At 41.8% G+C, this 23,916-nt stretch overlaps 1 protein-coding gene across 10 annotated transcripts in view; it reads right to left on the bottom strand.

Moving 5' to 3' along the window:
* The window catches only part of RAPGEF4 (Rap guanine nucleotide exchange factor 4), a 296,243-nt gene that overhangs the window by 117,393 nt on the left and 154,934 nt on the right, over positions 1-23,916 (bottom strand). For 8 of the 10 annotated variants that reach the window (XM_046658760.1, XM_046658761.1, XM_046658762.1 and 5 more), the window contains 2 exons: positions 14,414-14,486; positions 10,151-10,170 (listed from right to left, as the gene is read on the bottom strand). In XM_046658760.1, coding sequence (XP_046514716.1) covers positions 10,151-10,170; positions 14,414-14,486 — 93 coding nt within the window. Of the gene's footprint in view, positions 1-2,142; positions 2,480-5,758; positions 5,774-10,150; positions 10,171-14,413; positions 14,487-23,916 lie in introns of those variants that run through there. The other 2 variants (XM_046658769.1, XM_046658768.1) reach the window with 2 other exon arrangements.

Genomic DNA, 23,916 nt, shown 5'->3' with positions numbered 1-23,916 from the left:
GGAAACTATAAAGAGAATGATTAAACTAATTAAGAAAACAAATTGTTTCATGCAGGCCATAGCCATTTAAAATCACTGATTCATACAAAAATAATTTGTGGGCTAAGTTACAAATAATATGCCTCTACCTATTCATTAAATTAGGTCCCTGAGGATGTCTATTAAGCAGCACTTTGTTAGTTTGATTCATTTACTATTTGTGCTTGAAATATTCTATAAATCAAGTTTTTATTAATTCAAAAGGTGATACTTGCAGTTATATACAGAGTTTACTCACAAACATAAATTCTCTTAAAATCTACAAAATAAACGGAGGAGGGAAGACAAATCTAATCAAACTCTTGCTAATTCTTGTCTCATTTTTATTTCTTTCAGACACATTCTAATTTTATTCATGCCTCAGGTGCACACTACTCAGTATAAATACCCAACATCCAATCTATTACTACTCTCTACTGTTTATTATCATTAACAATGGACTGGAGAGGTACAAAAATCCAATCACACTTCATTCCTGGATACTCACTAGCACAGTGACCTTCAAACTAGGTCTCCAAACTCACTTTATCCTCAGCCTTCCGTCCTTATTTGTTGGTAACTGCGTCCTTCCACATGGTCAGGTAAAAACCCTAAAGACTCTTTCTCATCCTATAGTTATCCACAGGAAATCCTATGACCTCTATGTTCAAAATCCATCCAGAATGCAACACTTCCCACCACCTCGACTGCAACTATACCGTCTTCTGTATCTCTCCGTGAGATGCTACCCTATCGGCATAGGAGTCAAAGAATTTAGCGACATTGCCATTTAAAATTATTTCCATTCCCACCTGCTCAGCTATATGAATGAGCTTTCCCAGCACTTACATATACCATAACCAAAAAAAGGAAAAGAATTGATTTTAAACTCTTGTTGCATCTAGATAACGAACTCATTTTTAAAAAGCACCGAACTCACTCAATGATGAACTTCCAATAAAAATTTACTTTAATATTTAATAATCATTTGTGAAAATCTATATTTATTTTTGTTTTGACAACTGTACAACTCACTGTCATAACTCAATCTAGAAGAAGAATTTTAATAGATACTTATACTCACAAGAAATTTTTAAACACTAAAATTTAAATTTATATACTTATTTTTGATATATGCAAATACAAGAAAGTGATTAATAAGAGAATTTCAATCATAAAAATAAATTACAATATGGAAGTTCCATATTAACCCGAGAGCTCACATTTGGACAGTTAACATGAAGGAAAATCATCTCCTATTTTCTTGAAAACACTGTTATATTTGGGTCTTTGTTACTGTAGCTGAATCTATATGTTGACTAATACATTGACACAATTAAAAAGTAATCAGGCCTGGAAAAAAAGTCACTACGATAGGATAAAATTCAATGGAGGATATAGAATGGGAATATGATCTAAAGGAGAAAAAGAGATAACATTGCAACTGTTACAGAAAAGCTTGTTCAGATATTTTTAAAATGGTAACAAATTGTTCCCACAATGCCTACCTCTGGTTTAATACACAGGAAGCATTCTATAAAAACCTACTAATTAATAGACTCACGTCTGAGGAAGTCTGTTTGACCTAGAGGACTCGAACTAAATATCTTTTTATGGACTTGCAGATCAGATACCCCGTCACTTAGGAAAGGCAAATATCAATGAATTATTAGATTGGAAGACATGTGAATGCATGAGTTGGCTAGTTTGGCTAATTTGGATGTCCCCAAGTACAGGCATATTACAAATAAAATAACATTTACTATTAATATTTCACTTTCATCCAAACGTTTTGTGCCATGTAACTAAAATTTCAGCTTTAACATCAGACACGCAGAAACACCGGAATGGCCACCAGAGGGAGCCCAAGTGTTTTTCTGAATGCACCAGATAGCAAAGAGAAAAAAGAGGAAAACACACACAAAATAAAAATGTGGAGAAGTGGGGGACAGGGCGGGAGAGATCATTATCTATTTCAGTCACTTAAAAGTATATCTTGTTGAATGACAGAACCATTTTTGCATTTATATTACAAATTCCTTTACTAGGCAGCTGTACACTGCAATGCTTTGACACTTTTAAGAGGAGAATTGGGTAAACATAATGCTAAAAAATCTCACATACCCTAAAAGTAGAAGATCCAGGGTGGACGGCTGTGATAACATCCATGATTCTCTTCTGGGTCCCAAACAAGCCAGGCGCCTTGTCCAGCTTATCTTCATGGTCCTACTCTTACTTCCTGGTCCATCTTTGCAGTTAACTTTGGGTGTGGTTTCCTCACTTTGTTTGGGATCAAGCTATCAAATTACAGCACCGAGTGAGCACTTGGTGTGACTGGGGAATTTTTCATTCTCCTGGCTGAGCCAAATTACATGGACATGAAGATGAATGACTTTCCTTTTGGCATCCTGAGGTCTTCCCAGAACTGAGAACTGGACTGAGTCCTAACAGGATGCAAGAGGACCTCTATAACGCTTCCCACAGACCCAATCTCCACAGAAACCAGAACCCAGGGGCCAACCCCAGGGATCCCCCTAGGCCAGAAAAATGTCCTGGGGCTGAGGAGGCTACAGACAAGAGTGTGATCTTATTTAGAATTAAGCTCCAGGGAAGCTTAATAGAATATTTAAATTTGAAAGCAGTATCAAGTTTTGGAATTTTCCACATGCTTTATCTTATTTGATCTCCCAACAATCCTTTAGTTGTAGTAGGTCAGGGATCACCATTTTATGGAGGAGGAAACTGAAGCTTGTGGAGCTAAGCGACTTGTTCAGTGTCACTGGCTATTAAGTGTCAGGGAGAAACTGACGCACTTCTGGGGACATTGACTATAACAATGAATGAATATTGAATTCAGTCATACTAATGTCTTCTGAGAAAGAAAAGAAAACTATCGTCTTCCTTTTCTTTCAAATTACAAGTAAGTGGAAGCATGACAGAAGTGAATTTAATGACTTAGCACTGTTTTACCCAGTACTTTCATGGTATGTTTTCCTAAGTTTCCTTTTCATGTCCAGATGGCGTCAATTTATCATATATGCAAATATTAGCACAAACAAATGAAATCCCACAAGGTTAGGGCCTCTGCTGAATGCTACTAGATTTAACATGTTTATTAATATCTTGAATATGGAATCAAAAGCATTCCTACTAAATTTGACACTGAAACTTAATTGGGTGAGGGTGGCTGGCACTCAGGACTGGAAGAAAATTTAAAATGACCTTGACAAACGGAAAAGGAAAAAGGTCAAAATTCGATAGAAAGTTTTGCAGAGTGATTCATTTAAGAGAAGAGGGAAAAAAAAACAAAGGAGAAGAACAGAGATGAGGGAGCACTGGCTGGGCAATGACAGCAGAGAAGGAGCTGGAGATCAGAGAGAACAATTGGTTCAAAGGCGTCAGCAATCTAGATCTGTCATTTGTAAAAAGAAAGCACAATATTGGGAGGCACAAATAGGGAGAAACTCAAGCTAATTCCTCATCAACATTCAAAATAGATCAGGCTTTAGGGAAAATAAAAAATGGTGTTTTGTTGGGACCCTGAAATGCCTGAAGCTTGGAAGCTAGATTTTGATAACTCTGAAAGGAATCCCAGATAGTGGAATGCTGAAAATAAAAGTTTTTTATTTTAGATCTGGTGAAATTAGCCTCAAAAGAGAAGGCTCTGGTGCTCTGTTGCTTGGTTCATGCAGTGCTCCCGGCCTGGAATATCCTCTCCCTTCCACCTGGGTGACAGTCCTTTCCATCAAGAGTGCACACAGGCACTTCCTCCTCTGAGGCCTGCTCTGAGACCCCACTTCTCCCCGAGGAGAACTGCACCGTGCCCCCACAGTCTCCTGACAGTGCGTACTGGGTGCCAGCACGGGGAACTACCTGGCAGGCGCCATCTCATTAATCCTCCTGGAAGCCCCCTGGGGTAAGACACGACCATCATTCCCACTCTGCAGATAAAGAAACAGAGGACTAAGCAGGCTAACCAACTGTCCATCTTCACATGGTTAGTAAGTGGCAGAGCTGGCCCTTAACTCAAGTTTGACGAGCTCCTAAGCCCACGTCCTCACACTACGCTCTCCTGATCACTTGTGCCCAGGATACTTCATGGTACATACGTGTTCACATGTCTGCCTCCATCCTGGGACCACATCTCCCTGAAGCAACCATGCTTTTTTTATTTTCGTAGCCCCACATGAGGCCTGAGATCAATCAATACATATGCATTAAATTAAAGGTGTTCAAGCAAATAGATGGCATACTCTATGGGTATTTCTGAATCATTCTTTGACTGAAGGAAAATAGAAAAAAAAAACTAAGTTGAGTGAAGAGAATTTAAACATTTATAAAAACTGGCAATAAGAATTCTGAACACATATTACTAAAGGTGGTTTTATAATTTCCTTTTCTGGAAATTTTAAAGAATGAAAACAGTTAAATATATATTTATCTATCCAGGCATATGTTTGTCTCTATATATGTATGTATGTGTATGTGTGTGTATATGGGCATCTATCTACCTATCCATCGTCAATGTAATTGTACCTATAGACAAAGAGAATGACTACAGAATGTTTTACTACCTATGGACTCAGGAAAGCCTGTCTGACACAGAATTCTTATTAGAAAAGAACCCAAATTCTAAATGACATGTAATCACTAGATTAATTTACCCAAACTGAGAACACCACAATTTTCTCTCCTAAACATAAGACATATTTTGCAAATAATTTGGTTTCAATTTCTCAAAACAAGAACAATAAAAATTCCAATACAGTCATGCATTGCTTAACAACGGGGATACATTCTAGAAAATACGTCGCTAGGCGATTCCATCGTTGTGTGAACATCATAGAGTGTACTTACACAAACCTAGATGGTACAGCCTCCTACACACCCAGGCTATATGATACTCATCCTATGGCTCCACCAGTATCTATGCAATCTGTGTTTGACTGAAATGTCATTATGTGGCACGTGACTGGACATGACCCATAGATGACACTGTATATTTTAGCCTCATAGTCAGTTGAGATAACGTGCTAGCAGCCCAGAGTTGCTGGTGATGAACAGAACTGCCTGCAGCAGAGGAAAAAATATTTCTGAAGACAGCAATACAGCTTTGGAACCAGCAGTAGAGTATAGTACGGTACCTTATTATCAACATGACTTTATGTTCCTTGCCCCTGCTGATTGAGGAACTAATTCTCAGCAGCAGAGCCGATAAGGAGCACCCTCACCTCAAGGCTGTGCCATTTTTTTAAAGTGAGACCAAGGAGAAGCTGTTGGCTGGAGAGATCGTGGAATCTGGTTTCTTTCATTATTATTATTTTTAGCCATTAAACACTACCCAGGTTCTCTGTTATATCTTGCCCAAGTCAAATTCTGATTACAGGAGAGATTGAGAGAACAAATTCAAAGCAGGGTTAGATGGTACAACTCAGTGGCAAGCCTAGAAAACCATCAGCATGGCAGCAACATTAAAAAGTTCAACTCCGTAAAAGAAAATTTTAAAATATAGAGAAACCAAAATCAGAACACTGAAACCATCAGCAAATGTAATTCATAGTTATTATAAAAATAATTCTAACATATATTAATGAACCGCCACCCAAATACACCCCAATATGTGCCCTTTCACCAAGCAAACTCATGGCAAGCAGGTCCTGTGAACACTGCTGAGAACATTCAGAGGCAACAAACACGTGGCCTTATTGCCAACAGATGGATCAACTTTTTAGACTCTTACCTGCATTTATTATTTACTGTTTAGATGAAGGACAACTACACATCATCTTAAAAATTCAATCAATATACCACTGCAGAAGTTAGAGAGAGAGACGGCACAGTCAGCTTTTATAACAGAGTAGAGGAACAGATGGAATAAAAAGCAGAAAGAAATTCAACAAGGGTCTTCGACCCCATAAAATGCGTAACTCACAAACACAAAAACAAACATTTCTTGAGAGTCCTGAGAGCTGAAGTCGTCCTTGGCAGCTACGACACAAAGTTCCTGGTGTTTTCCAGGAGGTGGGGCAGAGTAAGCCTTGGCTCACTGAGCTCCACGTTCTAATAGGCCAGCAAAAGAAACGAGTGTTTACACACCACACAGTGCACCGATGGGGCAAGCAACACTGCAAAATCTAATCTTCCCTTGGGCGATAAACAATTTGTCCTTCAAAATCAAAATGAGCAGGCCCCAGATTTTCTGTCTTTAGCGTTTTGTTGGTTTGCTCTCCTGCACAGAGCTTGGCACCCTCACCAGTTCCATACGTTGTTTGAGAGTGGTGGCCGCGCTAGTTACACCATTTCTCTCCCTAGAACAGAGGAACTGGCTGCCGCGGAAACCTGTGAACTCTGGCCAAGATGTCTTGATAAGTTCTGGATGCATATCAGTCATGTTTTAAAGCAAGATTTTAAAAACCGCGCCACAGAAAACTGCTGGTTTGAATTCAGTAGGTGCTCTAAAAGCTAGAGTTGAAAGGTTTGACACGGTTTCATGGGGTTGAGTTTCTTACATTTTAAGTTTGTGTCAGGACACACAATTTCCTTTTTCTTCCTCTGACCTAGAATCATAGTCAATCCATAACGGTAAAATAAGACGTCATCATTTAACTGGTGGAAAATATTCTAAGTTGTTTTCTCTAACTTTGAAAAAGAGCAACAGTAGAGATAAGTTATTATATTCCCTAAAACGTCCTAAAATTCCTAACCTTTTGATCCTAATAGTTACTTGCTTACTATTATTCTGTTGCCTTCTCCTTAAAGAGAATTTCATGAACTGTGTAAATTATTTCTTCACCACTTGCCATTTCAAGCCTTTTGCCTTTATAATAATTTCTAAAGATTATTCTTTATATAAGCGACTCATGATTTTTAAAAGTTTGAGAAACTCCTATTTTATGTAATCTTCTTAAAATGAGCTCTACCAAATAGTTTTATAAGACCCACAAGTTCGCTTGTTATTAATCGCCAGGATCAGTTCTTCTAGTGTTTGGGAAATCTTTGAGCTCTGAATTGATGGCATTTTATAATGGGAAAGTAGTCTTCCATATTCATCAAGAAGCATGCTAATCACACTATCAATATAACATATTCTCAATACTGTAACTGCCTAAAAAATGGGGACCCCAAATGATCCTTTTAGAAACATATGTTTGTAAATCAGAAAATGGGATTATTTTGTAATATCTTCCTGAGTCTATTTTCTGGCTCTTTTAACACTGAGGAAGAAAAGTAGAAACTTCTAAAACTATAAAACCCTATAGCAGTTGCCTCTCAAAGGGATGGAGCACAGTAAGTAACAAAATCTACATAAGTAGCAAAAAATTATAGACCATCTCATTTCTTCAAAGGGTAACTGTAAGATTCAACTCTAAAGCTTTCTTGTAAATGTGATTTTTTAGCTTCTGCGTTAAACATGGTCAGTCAGATACGGCATATACAGAAGATGGAAAAAATACAAATTAAATAGATCAGAGAAGAATTTCTTTATAAACCAACAGCCCCCAACAATCACAACCCTACCAAAACAGTCGACTTGCTTTATTGGCTCCATGTCATTTTTCTAATATTTTAATCAATTATTTTATGGGTTCCAGTATCCTGTGTCACCAAAAGTTAAAGGATGTCCCTATCAATTACACTTAGTAGTAGAACAAATAATCCAGCAGGTTAACTGCCAGCCCACTTGTTTCTATGAAAGTGCAATTTATGAAAGGAAAGGTAAAGCTGGGTCTGGAAATAAAATGTAAGTGGTGAGGCAGCTAAAAACACCACTTACTGACGTCTGCATATTTGATTAAAAGTTAAACATGGCGATTCCAATATCACGAGTAGGAGTGGAAAGAGAAAATATTCTTTCCACCAAGAATCTGTTTGGACACTGAAACAATAGTCGAAGTGCTTTTGTTTCAGTCCACAGGCATACTATTGCCATTTAAAACATACAGGGAATGTAATATTGCCCAGTATGTAGTTAAAGAAGGTAAAGGACAAAGGAAAGCATCATAAACAACTTGTCTCTTGTAAAGGAAAAATTTCAATTAACACCACTTTAAGGGTCTTAGGCTTCTTTTTATCTTCCTAGAGCTTCACCTCTACTCATGAATGTCTTTCATCTCATTTGCTTTACTCTGACTGATGGCCTGGGAGCGCTTTCCTAACAGCACGTGGTGACATGACATCCACTCCATTTACTGAGAGAGAAAAGGGGTGCTTTTCTGTTTGCTAGAGAATTTGACAAAGAATGGCTCAAATAAACACAAACAAGCATACACTATGACTAATATTGGGGAGACAGCCTGGCCAACACCCTAAATCTTTCACTGCAACAGGCTGATAACAGCTCACTGTAGCTGACTTTCTGCAAACTTCAAATTGCTATTTTGTCATGAAGTGAGCCACATGGTGACAGCTGGTAGGCTCTCAGCTTAGAACGTTGTGTCTGTCGTCCCACTGCAGGGAGGTCCAACCTAAAGGTCACTGGGGGCCTAAGAAAGACAGAGCTTCCTTTGAAGCTTAGAATATTTTAGACCTCCTAGGGCTTGGCCATTCTGTGTGTGCTCTCCACATCGCTCACAGTCCCTTGATGAGGAAGCATCAGGCCCTTTTATCATCTGTGTTTGGCTAATGATCTGTGTACTATTTGTTGTAGTGTGCTTTGGGACATCCGTGTCCAAAATGGTGACAAGATCAGTTTGTCACTTTAGATACTAAAAGCTGTTACTTTTTTGACTCTCCATGAACCTGATTATCTACAGCTTTACTTAACACAGAAAGATTTTTTTTTAATAGCAAAAGGTCAATGAAAAGGTTCATTGAGGAAAGGTATTTTAAGGAGAGTGACAAAAGGCAACAGGGCGCTTACTTTATAAAGGGTAGGACATTTTTCAGAGGGAGAAAAAAAGCTAGAAAATGATACAAGGCTTGAGAAAATAATAATTAGAATAATAGTCCTAACATTTACTGAGCTCTACTGTACTATACTTTCCCTAGATTATCTCATTCAATATTCACAATGGCCTTTTAAGGTAGTCACAAGTAACATTCACATTTTAAAGATGAGGCAAGGATGTTTAGAGAAGTCAGGTAGCTTGTGCGAGGCCCCACAGCTAGGAACTGAAATCCTTTGCTGAACTAAGCCCAGTAAAATGTGGGTGTGACATTTGAAGTGACATGGCTAGGTCTTGGATCCAAATTTGCAGCAGTACGGCAGTGGGCCAGAATTCCCAACTAGCCTTTTAAAACTAACATTGTAAAAACAAGAAGATCTAAAGAAAGATAGAGTCAGATCTCTGAGAAGGGATATAGAAGTCATCTGAATTTAATTAAGATGATACCTGTGCCCACAGACACAGGACCAAAAGCAGGGAAAGGAGAGGGTGACAATTCTGTGGCATTGTCACTTGGGTACAGCAATCAAGGAACATAATGACAGGGTGATACATCTGAGAGCCACCAGGCACCGCTTCACATGAATCACTACATACTTCCACCATTAACCCTTCCATGTTACGTCTAAATTTGGATTCCAGTTAATATAATTAATATCACTATTATTAGTTGCATGCAAAGATGATGCCACTACATCAGTACTCTCCTTAGAATGCCGTTGGGCACTGGTTCTTAGTGAAAGGTTTGTCCTAAACCTTCTATTCCCTTACCTGTTTTCCCTAAACAATCATGTCAATTAACTATTTTTGGCTTCCAAAGAGAAATATTGACTTTAATGCACTTGGATACAATTCAGCAAATTCATCAACTGACCTTGAATTTCATATTTTGTATTCCTACTAAGGAAAAACAACTAATTTTCTATATGCTGTTAAACAAATGATTTATTCTACTGCCATGTATACATCATGGGAAAAAGAAAACCTTAGCAATGTACTGTTTGCCCCTGGAATAATCTTTCTTCAGCCCAGTTAATATCAAGGACATGTGACAACGATGTCACAGCAATCAACCTTCTCCCCTTTATATTTCAAAGTGACTCACCGAAGATGCCAGAATAAGATTAGAAAAATATTTATTGCTCTACTGAACGTGGATAAAGAAATTTCTTTGCTGATAGGTTACCATGATTATTTTTTACCTTATGACAGTTTTTAGGAGCGAGGCAGAAAGAGGAGCTACTCACATTCTCCTTGTCAGGAATCCCTAGAAGAGGAAAAAGAGAGAGAGATCATGAATTGTAAGATCAACCTGCAAAATGGAACTGAAATCCTTCGCTGAATCAAACCAAGTAAAATTTTGGTGTTTTCAATTTGTGTTCCCATGAAAACTTACATAATGCTACTTAGAAAAATAGCAGCATCTATCAAAATCTGTAACCCAAATAAAGCAACAAATCAGGAGCAGGGCTGTGTGCCAGGCAACAAAATGTCACACTTGTTTTGCTTTTCTACCATATTCTTTACTTTCCCAGAGGTACAAATTCATCCCTAGTTCATTTACATCACGTGAGCAAACAACTCCTCTGTCTTGGAGACCAGAACCCTCAGAATTTGGACACACACATCAACTCTTAAGTTGCACATACTGTATTTTTACCTTTTCAAATCACCTTGCACTTCTCCACGTGCAAGTTGTACAGAAAACCCACCAGAACACAACTTCCATTTGGGGCAAAGCAAACTCCTGCTGCCTCCAAGTCGGGTCTGAGCGTGGCAGTGGCTATTTCCAGGGGTATCCCCGTTTTCTTAGTGAAAAAGTTACTCATTCATCCATTCACTCATTTGTTCATTCATTTACAAACATTTCATGAGCATCTACTACAGGCAGGCCCCAGTCCCTTGCATCTCCTTTGGGGCTGCTACTCTGACTGACATGGTAAGCCATACTGGGAGGTCCACAGCCCCAGCAGAGTTTAACGCCCCCAGTATAGGGGGCACAAGTGATCTTATATTGAGGAGACAGAAGCACAAGTGGTTTTTACGTGTAGCTTGCACCTAGCTTTGAATCACTGGGGCAGTGTGAGGTGGTTTGCAATGTAAAAATATATGCGTCCAAATTCTGAATAAACAGAACATCCTGTGTTTAATGAGGGCTACACAGATTTACAATATTGGCATTAAAAGCACTGAGTGCCCATCCTAATAGGCAGCAATATAGTACACAGGAGGAGTAAGAATGGAAGAGACTATTTGGAAACATTCCCTAATTAAACTTCGACCTCCAAACTGGGATGGCAAGCACCAGGATATGAAAGCTCCGGCAGGAAGTAGGGGGATAGAGAGGGTTGTCACCTCAAACAGAGAGTATTAATGGGCATGTTTTCCATCACTTCCCAGGTCTGTCAGAAAGAGTAAGGGTGGATAATGTCAGCACTCTGAAACTCGTCTTGAATCCATCCGTTCATCCATTTATCTATCCATCCATTTATCTATCCATCCATCCATTCATCCATCCTCCCATCTATCCATCCATTTATCTATCCATTCATCCATCCATCTATCTATCCATCCATCCATCCATCCATCCATCCATCCATCTATCCGTCCATCCATCCATCTATCTATTCATCCATCGAGTCATCCATTTATTCAACAACCATTTGAATGGACTGGAGTTGATTAAATGAGGAGATACAGAGATGTAACAGGAGCTTACTTTTCTAGAAGGTTTAATAAGAAAAATACATAGTTGCACAAATCACTATATCGAAATGGCTGGAAATTAGGGTATCTGCAGAGAAATAATACTGAAAAGGTGATTTGGGGCCATCCAGGAACTTGAAAGTTGGGTTAAGGCATTAGCAATCTTGGAATTTCACCTTCCATGGCAGGCAATGGACAATCATTAAAAAGTGTTTTGAGCAACAGAGTGATATGATCAGGAAAAAAGAGGGAAGGTACTGTTCAAAATTAAAAAACATTTAAGACATAAAAACCAGATGCAACAGCATGGTCCTTGATTGAAGTTCAGTTTAAGCAATCAGCTACAAAGACATTCAGTTGGGGAAATCTGAATATGGACTGAGTAGTGGATGTTATTAAGGAAAATCCTACCAGTTATTAGGTGTGATAATGGTGGTGTTGTTTTGCATGGGAAAGTCTGTATTTTCAAAATATCTACTTAAGTATTTGGGGTGAAATATGCATACATGATTAGAAGGAGGAAATATGGCAAAATATTAATATTAAAATACATATTGTTATTAATAATAAAGTCATTTAAGTAGTAAAATTTTAATATTAATTAAATTGAAGTGATGAAAATAGTGGGTATTAACCGTATCATTCTGTATGTTTGAAATTTTTCACAAGTAAAAAGTAGATTAAAAAAGGTTCCGTGTAAGTCAGGTGTAGGGTAGACCAAGGGTGGGGTACTGAAGGTTCAGAGCCAGTTGAGCTATTTTTGCCCTCAGGTCAAGAATGTTGAGGCCCTCAGCCAGGTGGCTGCAGAGGAAACAGACAGGAAAGAATACGAACACCATGAAGGAAGGAGGAAGGGATGGACAAGTGATTCACCTGGGCAGGTGGAGGTGAGAGAAAGGAGGACTCCAAAATGGTTGAGGTTTAGGGCCCGGTAGGGAGAAGAACAGTGGAGTTATCAACAGAAAGACACTTTCAGCAGGAGGGGCCGGTTTGGGGACAATCAGGATGTGTTCCGTCACTGACATTTTGAACTTCAGACGCCAGCGGGACATCCAGGTGGAAAGAGAACCAGCAGACATTTGGAAAGCTAGGCTGCCCTTTGGAGGAATCAAACAGAACTATTGGTTCAGAAAGTAGGTGTATCAACGGCAAGAAAGGATGAAATGGTTGAGGGGAAAGTAGAGAGGAAAACAGCCAAGGCTGGACTCTTGGGTAATATCCGAACTTTTGGGTGAGAGGAAGAAGTACCTGTGAAAGAGACAAGAACACAAGTGGCCAGAGAGATAGGAGAAAACCAGGGTAATGCAGCAGAGCCCAGGAACCAAGGGAGAATGGAGTCTGAACATGGACAGTCTTATTCAAAGTCAGAGAGAATGCGGAATGATTGAGTCTGGTTATTGGTTGATCACTGGAGAGTATAGATGCTTTAAGTCAAGAGGTATGGGGCAGAAGCAGATGCTGAGGGGTCAAAGGGTGACTGGTGGTGAGGAAATAATAGCTGACATCATTTGAGTGCTTATTATATGCCTGGCACCCTTCTAAACACATGACATGTTTTGCTTCATTCAAGCAGCGCAACAATCCTGTGAGGAAACCGAGTCACAGAGAGACGAAGTGCCTTGCCAAAGTCACAGCTAGGAGTCAGCACAGCTAGAATTTCAGCTCAGGTACTCTTCATGAGCCAGTCATCCCCAGATCAGCCAGAGGAGAGAGATCAAGAACAGGGAAGGAAAGGATAGGAAAGAAAGACCTGCCTTCCTTCCCTCCCTCCAGGACAGAAGAGAAACAGAGAGAGAGAGAGAGAGGGAGAGGGAGGGAGGGAGAGAGAAAGAGAGAGAGAGAGAGAGAGAGTGTGAGCAGAGGCTGCAAAGAAATTGTGAACAGGAGGGAAGGAAGGTGAGGAAGCTCACCTAAGATCTAAGATCTTGGACAAGCATGGCAGAGGGTCACCTGTAGAGAGTGACAAATCTGGGAGAGTGGAATTCAAGGAGCTAGGAAGAGGATTTGCAGGGTGACCCATTGACTGCAGATGCCTGGAGTGGAAGTACTGCTCGATCCATCACTATGTCTAGTTGTCGAAGTGCTCCAGCTTCAAAAACACAGTCCTTGGAACCTTGTCATACATACACATACAAGAGCCAAAAACGGGACTCAGAGCTACAAGGTGCGCCTCCTAGGGACGATAGTGAGGGCTAAACAGCTGCTCCCGACACCCACAGACAGATAAGCAGACTCAGGACCCAGAACTCCTTTGAGTCTAGCAGGCACCCACCCACTAGAAAAGAGAATCACAGACAAAAACTTCCCTTCTTTTATGAACAGCCAGAGACTGGTCTCTTATAAAAGGCCTGGAATTCGAAGGGGCCATGATTTACAAAGAAGAAATAATGCCTCACGCTGCTTCTCTCCTTGACTAATAGCGCCAAAATAAGCAAGCAGTGGGCCCTCAGGTGTCTAGAGGTGACCAAGACATGGTTCACGAACCCCATTTTTCAAAGAGTACAGGAAACGACACAAGATTTCACTATAAAATGAAGATATTTTAAGAAAGTATTCCAAGTAGGCTGAAGTTTCAAGTGGCAGCAGAGGACAGCTCCCTCTATCAGCTAAGACCACAAAATAAGACTGTATTGATATATACATATTTTTAAATAACTCGAGTGTTGGCTGGCAAGTCTGTCTAACCACAAAAGAGCCTGGAGATTTACGCTGTCAAGCTGGCATAGGACATATTTTTTTGTCACATGAAAACGCACACCACACAACAAATTTTTAGATACAAAATGTTCCCATTTTTCACTTACTGTCATTGTTAGAGCTCGTTTCCATAACACCATAAGGAGGAGCCAGAAGTCCTGCCATGTACTGTCGATATTTCTGAAAGACAAGATTGTAAACTCAGTGCACAGATATTTACTCACTTTGAGCATTCATTTATTTACACGTTAAAAAGCAGAAACACTGGGTGTCAGGAAGCATTGGAGTCTCGTATTTATAGAGCCATGAAACGTGCTGTCTGGGATCTGTGGTCTAAAATAAAGATGCTATGTTCAAAATAGGTCTTCCTGGGTAAGACTGAATGTGCCCCTGCCCCGGGAGGGGGGTTCTGTCCCAGCCAGTTCATTTATGCGTTTGTGACTGATTAACCAAATTGCACGGGCTGTTACGCCCCCACCCCTTCTTGCTCCACTTCTCACTCCCGCAGACACGTGCTCAGGCTTTCACAGAGGGAAAAGACTCAGTTTTCATAGATGCAGATACAAGTAAATGTGCCGCCTTCTTAATAGGTGAATGGCACGGAATCAGCTTTCTTTCAGAGGAAAAAGAAATGCATCTCTAGAAAAATGTGTTTTGAAAGAAGCTGATTCCATTTACCTACTTCCTTTTACACTGTACACCTGCCCATTCCGTGACCTGCAAAGAACTTTTAATATGTTGTCAAGTAAAAGAGTTTGGCTTCATTCGGAACTATTTGGATTCCCCTGAATTGTATCCCCCTGACTTTTGGTCCAGGCATGCTTTAAGATCTGAGGCTCAGCGATGTACATTAGCCCCTATAGTCTGTGCTGTTTGGATGGGATAAGGGCTTAGAGAGCATACAGCAATCTGGAGGATCCAACAAGAGGGGTGACATTTACAAAGAATGGGAATGAATATTAGACATCTTCTCTTCTCAGGTGCTAAATACAACCTCCTCCACTCCCAGAATGAAAGCTGGGCAATTTTATTTATTGCCTGATGTCATGTATATTTATGGTTTATAATTAGGGTGACACATAAATGTTAAACAGCATCAAAAGAATCAACACTCTACAATGTGCTTGTGGGTTACACAACTGTCAGCAGAAAGACTTCATCTGTAGCAATGGGCAGCTGGCAGCACGCAGTGTTCGAGCAACCATCTGGCCCATTTGGTAGATCTGAATGGTGTTTGTAATGCAACATTAACGATTTCTCCAAAGAGCCTTCTTTTAGTCAAGATGTGACTAGCTTTTTTTTTTTTTTTAAATCCTTTTTTCTTCTCAGTCTGAGGCATCTATACTAACACCTGCCTGCAAACATTAAAAATCATGATTTTCTCTGCCTCTGAGTTAACTAATCACTCACACATACCCACGGGACCCATCTTCCTCCCTGAATTCCTGACATTTCCTTTGACAACTTCCCAATTCTGATTCTCTTCTTTCTAATGACACCATCTACTCTCTTCCTCACGAGAGAGCATGGATTAAGCACATTTCTGGGCATCATATCATGCTGGACTCTGAACAAAGCAGGCTCAGAGAGAGCAGACGGGGACTGGGTTAGGTTCTAAAAAGGTTTTGTGACCCCCACAGCCTTCTGAGTTATTCCTCTTCCTGTTAGCAATTCCCTACCGGGCTCCTAAAAGCAACAATCCATGTTAAACAAAAGGAGCCATTTTGCTTTGCTTAGAAATGGTGCTTGGACACAGCGGATGTTCTTTGTCTCAGGCACCTCAACGTCAATGGCCATGGACTCTTCGAAGCACCTTCCTGAGCCCTACATAAATGAGACTTCGCCTTCCTTAACTTCACAGCACTTGGTCTGTTGCTCACTCACGGAGCACATCATCGGGGCCCCTGCTTTTGGGAACAAAAAATAGAGCAGCCCTTTGGGGAGCAGAGCGTGGGCTGGATTTCAGGATGGGTATGGACTGAACACCTACTATGTGCAGACAATGTCCTAGGCTCTGAGCTCACTGCAGAGAACAAGCAGACAAGGCCTCTTGCACTTGTGAAGTGTCTATCTCCTGCAACATAGGGCACCACGGCTTGCACACAGTATAAACTTACTACTCATCTGTTGAATTTTAGAATGTTTATGGAAAATTTCAAACGTATATAAAAATAGAATACCACATACCTAACGTCCAGCCTCAATAATTATTAACTCATGACCAACATTATTTCATCTACACTCCCATCCACTTGCCCCTTCCAGAATTATTTTGAAGCAAATTCCAGATATCATATCATTTAACCCATAAATATTTCAGTTGTTGCTGTTACGTGCCATCAAGTCAGCTCTGACTCCTGGCGACCCTCTGAATGAGTGACGGCCACAATGCCCCGACCTCAGCAGCCCTCCTCAGCTCCTGTAGACTCATGCCCATGGCTTCCTTTATGCAGTCAATCCATCTCACATTTCATCTTCCTCTTTTCCTGTTGCTGTCTACTTTTCCCAGCGTTATTGTCTTTTCCAAAGAATCCTGTCTTCTCACGATGTGCCCAAAGCAGGAGAGCCCTGGTTTTATCATTTTTGGCTCCAGCGATAGTTCAGGTTTAATCTGCTCTAGGACCCACGTGTTCATCGTTCTGGCAGGCCAGGGTATCTGCAGAGCTTTCCTCCAGTACCATATTCCAAATGAATCAACTTTTTTCCTGTCAGCCTTCTTCACTCTCCAGCTTTCGTTCCCGTTCATAGTAATTGCGCATACGAGAGTGTGGGTAATCTTGGCCTTGGTGTCTCATGATGCTTCCTTATACTTGACGATCTTTCCTAAAACTTCCATTGCTGCCGTTCCCAGTCTCAGTCTTCTCTTGATTTCTTGACTGAAGACTCCACTTAAATTGATGACTGAACCAAGGTAAACCTTTAGCAATTTCAGAGTCTTCACCGTCTATGGCAAAGTTGTGGAGTTCTTCCGTAGTCATGATTTTGGTCTTCTTGATGTTGAAATGCTGCCCCGCTTTGGCACTTTCTTCTCTCCCTTCTGTCAGACGTCGTTTCCAGTCATTGCTGCTTTCTGCCAATAAGATGCTGTCACCTGTATACCTTAGATAGGAATCTCTAAAAGGCAAGGACTCTTTCTTTTTTTTTTTCACACAAAACCACTCTACCACCATCACAACTAAGAAATGTAACAACATCTCCATAATATCCAGTCGACGTTCAAATTTCTGTTGCACAAATGTCCCTGCTGAATTGAATTTGAAAAGTACTTTATTTAATAAGACAATATTGGTTTGAGTATAACAACTTTTGCTATAGCGGAGACTACAAAAACATGGTTCAAGTATTTATACCTATAAATAAAAAGTCAAGCTTTTCAAACATTTTTTAATAAACAGTCACTAAAGCAGGAAAATTGATTTCTTATGTAGCACCCTGCAGAGCACGCTATATTAATGAGGATAAAAACAGCTAACTGGAATAAAACCTGTAACAGAAAATTGAGATTCCAACATTATTTACATACTGCTTGATCTTTGGGCAGCATTTCGTCTTCCAAGCACCAGTTAAAAAGCAGTCTATAAAAGAATATATCACAGGAAAAGATGCTGACCTCACTCATGACAGAAAAGCACCTTAAAACTATAGTGCAATACCATTTTTCACTTGTCAGATTTGGCAAAGTTTCAAAAGTTTGTTGGGGGCTGGCCCGGTGGCATAGTGGTTAAGTTCACATGCTCCACTTTGGCGGCCCACGGTTCAGGTTCACAGGTTTGGATCCTGGGCATGGACCTAGCACTGCTCATCAAGCTATGCTGTAGTGACATTCCACAAAAAATAGAGGAAGATTGGCACAGATGTTAGCTTAGCAACAATCTTCCTCAAGCAAAAAGAGGAAGATTGGCAACAGATGTTAGCTCAGGGCCAATCTTCCTCACACACACAAAAAAGTCTGCTAACAGACTATTGGTGAGAGTGGGGAAAACAGGTTCTCTCATACACTGTTTATGGAAGTATAAAACGATACAACCTCAGTGGAAGGCAATTTGGAAGTATCTATTACATTTTAAAATGTGTATTTCCTTTAATTGAGCAAGGAACCTCCCTTACAGGGAAGAAGTAGAGCCTCCTGAATTACCTGAATACATATGCAAACGTGTATATGTTTGTAATAGCAAACGAAACAACAATAATAACAAACAGCAAGTAATCCAAATGTCTACAAGTAGGTGACATTTGGGTTACTTTCAGATAAGCAGATGAAGATGAGTGCTTTCCTGATAAACAGGTTATGTTGGAATATTATACAGCCATGAAAAAGAAAGAAGCAGCACTACGTGTGCCGGTATGGAATGATCTCCACATATACTGTTAAATTTTAAATAACCAACTACAGCACTGTGTGTAGAGTATGCCATCATTTGGTGGGGATCAAAGAACAAACGTGTGTATGCAAATGTTCAAAAAGATTTGTAAATGTACAGACTATCTCTGGACGTATACACAAGGAACAAAGACTGCCTCTGGGAGAGAGACCTGGCTTGTGAGGCTTAAGTGGGAGAGAGACTTAGTTTTCACTCTTCTTCCTTGGGTGAGTCAACACTGAGGCCCCATGGGATCACTCACTGTGTCTGTCTGCCCAGGGGCTGGACTGGCAAGGATGGCCTGCAGTGGCCTTCAGTATCAATCATCAGGGTGTATGTGGCGCCTGGCAGCAAGGGATAATGACAGCAGTGGAATGAGCAGACACCCTTCTCTCTTAGTTTACCATGTGGAGGTGGGAGTGATTCCCTTTGACTATAAAGTCCTGCAGAGGTGAGGGAAATCGGAGAGTTTAGACACCAGGCTCCCTGCAATAGGGCTTACCGGCACTAAAGTGATGAACCGAAAAACGAGAGGTGACTGTAAGGAAACCTAGATTGTGGGGCAGCTCATACCTTCATGGAAGTTTAAAAGCCACTTCAAGCTTTCTGAGAAACAGAATAAAGCCAAAGGGAACTAATGAAGGCCATGCTTCATAAGGCTCTGCGTGAAAGTCAGCACAAGGCCAGCTTAAACCCGAGGTCGGCAGTTTTTCAGAGGGGACCCAGCACATTTTATGGTGGTCCCTCCATGTCACCCCCACACACCTCCCATACCCCAGCGGCTGGGGTGCACAGTGACCTGGCTGAGTCCCTTGACGATGTTCTCTTTGGGGTCCTGCTTGACCTCCCCCTGCAAAGCCTTTCCCTGGATCCCAACACACTCTGACACCTCCAAAGCTTCAATGGCCTCACTCAATCATTTTTAAATCTCCACAGGCAGTCGGGAAACAGCCAGGTCTGTCACTGCTGCAGACACTGCTCCACACCATGAAGGACCTGGCTGGAGCGATCCTCAGCATCCCCGCTCCCTAGCCCTCCGGGGGCTCTGAGGGCACTTAGGAAATCCGCTGTTCATAGGATAAGAAAACCACCAGGGCCTCCAAGGGGCTTAGAAGAATTTGGCAGGCTTCGTTCCTAGGATCCCCTCCTGGCTTTGTCACTAATCAGCTGGGTCCCCTCATACAAGTCCTCCGAGCTCTCTGGCTTCAGTCTCCACGTCCATCAAATGGGCGCTCTGAATTAAATCCAATGTTCGTAAACCTCGTTCTGCAGAACCTTGGGTGCCCTGGAGGACCCTCAGGCAAGGGCATCATGCGAGCAGAGCCTTCAGCCCCTAAGGCAAGTAGTGTCTTCAGTTTTATCTGTTTTATAAACTAGGGTTCCAAGAGCAATTTCATTTGAAAGATGACTTTTGCTTCTAAAAAGTAAAAGTTTACAAACCACAAGATTAAATAATCTCCAAACTTCCAGCCAGACAGATGCCACTCAAAGATTCCCATGAAGAAGCAACAGAGACCAATTTGGGATTTGTCTAGGAAGCATCAGGGATTCTCCTCTCTGCTAGGAAGACTTCTATGATTCTGGACTGGCCAAGAGACAGGTTACTCTGTACCTGGAAGGTGTATCAACAGAACTGGTACTAAGAATTTAACTGAGATGCACCACAGTGCAATGCTGACCTTCTCAACATTGAGACGCCCGCGTGCAGACCCCCAGTGTGGCATCCAGCAGGGCAGGAGGGGATGTGAGAGGGGTTAACAGGAGCTCTTCCTGGAGCTTAAATTTTCTTCTCTGTCATGCAGTTTAAAGGATTATTTTTATACTTTTATATTATGGAGTAGAAAGCCAAATTTGCATAAATTTTAAAGATTAAAGCGTGAGACTTCAAAGAAATTTTGAGCTTGCTGCTGGCTACTTCTAGCTACAAAGGGTCTAGACCCCGGGCATTATGTATTGATTTCCTCTGCATTCAGGGAACTTCAGTGGGAAAAAACCAAGAACCTCTGATGTTATGGAAAGTATGCAGACATTGAAATCAAACAGAACGGGGTCTTAACTCTGATTCTGCCACAAGCTACTCGTGTGAGCTTGAGTAACTTACAGTTTCCTGGTTAAGGAACCTGGGATAACAACATCCATCTTTCAGGACCATTGCGAGGATGAGAAATAAAATCTATAAAAGTGCCCGGCACATATTAGGCACTTAGTAAATGGTTGCTGATAATAATATTAATAATAATAATAACCAACCAAGGATAAGCAAGACAATCACAGTATATCTGATGATATTTCCCCAGCAGAAAGTCTTCAGTTTTAAGAAAGAACATTCTCTACATCACCACTTCTCATTACTGAGGCTGTTGATATTCACACAATACAAAGACCCCACCATACATCTGCTCACCTGTCTGTTAAAGGGGGCTGGGGAAAAATAGGAATTTAAATAATAGATAATATTAAATAATTCTATAATATACTGCTTATTTTTATATACACCTAATAAGATAGTCCAAGGAGAAAGTGATGGAAAAAGGAAGAGCACAAGAGAGTAAGCCCAGAGATAATTTAACAAAAATAAGTGAAGACTTTCAGCCATCAGAACTGTTGTTTATTAACAGAATCTTTAAAAACATTAATCTGTCAATTACAACTGGCCAGTTTGTAAAGCAGAGTCGGTGCCTGTGGCTCAGAATAGACGGAAGAGGGAAGGCAGTATGAGGGGGAAGGGAACAGAGTATGAAGGGAGGGAAGATACCCATCCCTAAATCAAGACGGAGGTGTGCTACTGGCTATCCTAATGTTTTCTAAGAAGAGAAAAGATGACAGTCTCAGAAAGCTTAAACCTGGTCCATCTCTCAGCCAATTCATTGCCCCCACCAAGGCCACTGAGGAAGGCTGGCTGGAAGGCTGGCAGAGCAACCGCCAGGTGGAGGGGTGTGAGGGTAAGCCCAGCTCTGCTCCACAGCTTTAAGCCCCTAGTTGGGGCTGCTCCTGCCCAGAGCACAGGGCACCTCTCTCTAAGGAGAGTGCAGAAAGGCTCCGTACGACCCAGCTATAGCCCAGGAGTCACAATACATAAGTGGGATGGCGAATGCTGGGGGAGGAGGCATAATAGGGATATGTCACATTCTGAAAGGTCAGTCTCAGTTGCAAAGCAGGATGCACAGAGAATAAAGGCAGGCTGGTAGCTTGAACCCCAGATAGACCCTCTCTGACAAGAGGAAATGGGGTCCCAGCAGGGCAGTACTCCCCACCCTGGAGGTCAAGGTCTTCCTGACACACAACGAGGCCTTTTCTGAGTGTTCTCCAAGCTGCTGCCTGCTGCCAAGGCCTGTCCAGGCTGCCAGCAGGAGCCCCCCCGGGGAGGCCAGTGCAGCACACAACTGTCATCACATTCCTGCCCAGCCGGAAGCAGCCAGGTGGAGTGCTGAGCTTTGGGCACACCCCTACCCAGCAACTGTCCCCTGGGCCCCTCTTCCACCTAGGAGATCATCAGGCTGCAGAGAAAACATAAGCAGTATCCTTAGGCTGGCACATCAGCCCCGGGAAGGCATAAAAACAGGAAGCCACAAGGATGACTGACAGGCATTGCTGCAAACACTTTGGGGCGGGGGGCAGCGTGTGCTCAGAACAGGGATATGCAATGAAAGCCCATGGTGGGCAGCGTCCAGGATTGGGGAAGAATCGAAAAGGACTGTTTTGGGGGTGTGGTGGTATGTCTTACATCTTTACATTACAACTTTATTAGGTTCTCCCAAACTATTAAAGCTGAGTTCATAAAGTGTACTTTCTCTGAAAGCATCCTGATTACATGGTAGAAGAGCTTAGAATAGGGAGACAATGTGTATGCCTCTTTCTTCTGCTTCCTGGCAAGAGTTCTCTCATAACTTCTTTATGATGTGTAACATATGATGTGAAAATGGACATGACATGTTGCTCTAAAATCTCGGAGAGCTAGAGAATTCTTAAACATGTGAGGAGTGGAAATGAAGGGGAAAAGTAAAGCAGTTATAAATGGAAACCTTCAAGCAGAATTTTCCTGTTTATCCTTTTACTGCCATATGTCTGTCTTTTCCCCTAGCACCTCACCAGCAGGACGGAGCTGACCTCTTATGCCAAGTTATTCTTACCATAACAAGCAGCCTCTGGATTCAACACAACTGAAACAAGGGTCACAATATCTGGCTTTGCTGGCTATTAACTACAACAGGGAACACCCCCTGAAAAGCTATCAGACATAAAGGGAAAAAAAAGCCTGCTCTTAAATGGCCCACACAAAAATTCACCTGTTTTGGGAAGCAATCTAAAATCACCAGAAAGAAAGGTGCACAGTCCTTTAGTGAAAAGAGACTCACTTGATAGCCTCTGTACGCATCTCGGTGAGAGGCAAGACATCTCCAGGGACTGAGACATTGGTGGCAGCCATTATTGTGACCTACTACAGGTATGCTGACACAGACGCTGGCCGATGCCATTGGAGTTCTTCCTCTGGCCTGTTAGCCAAGGGGTCTGTCCACCCACCAGAGCACTGATTTCATGCAGCTCAACCAGGGCTGGCAGCCTGCCTTAAGGACTGGCCCTAACCAACAGCAAGCCCTTGGGCAACTTGTGGCCCTCCACAGGTAGGGTGCCTGGAAACTCTGCAGCCAGGTGAGTGGGTCCACCTCTGTGGGGAAGGGCATGTATGAGGAGTGGGCCTGCATTGGTGAAGTATGTGGGGCCTCTATAGTGGGGCAACTGGGTACACTTCAGTGGGTCAGGGCACACATAAGAGGCAGGACTGTGTTGATGGGGTGTGTGGCCCTGTGGGCAGTAGGGCTTGTTAGCTGCAGCAGACTTGTGCTTCTCAAACAGCCACATAGGGGATCAGCCCCACTTTTCAAAGGCTGGAACAATTTGGTGCTCCCATGCCTGGGGCTGGCCCCACTCAGCTGCAATCCTGAAAGAGCTGACAACAGGCTTGCAGGCCAGAGGCCTACAGAATTATAGGCCCCTGAGACTAATAACCAGCCACAATGGGAGCCTACTCACTTAAAAGAAAAACTGCAATAGGAATGTGTTATTAGACCTTGTAGCCAACTGTGTTGGGGCACCCGACACCCAATAATGTGACTGAAGGGTCCATAGCAGCCACACACAGCTGAGCATTACAACCAGCTGGCCAGAGGGAGAGCATAGCCTCCCGGGGCACCTGCAGCAAGAGCAATCCTGCCACAACAGAAGGACACATGTAGCCCACACAGAGGACA

This window comes from Equus quagga, chromosome 4, assembly GCF_021613505.1.
Source record: "Equus quagga isolate Etosha38 chromosome 4, UCLA_HA_Equagga_1.0, whole genome shotgun sequence".
Taxonomy (NCBI): domain Eukaryota; kingdom Metazoa; phylum Chordata; class Mammalia; order Perissodactyla; family Equidae; genus Equus; species Equus quagga.
Note: the sequence above shows the minus strand (reverse complement) of the source record. Positions and strands in the feature narration are given on the sequence as shown.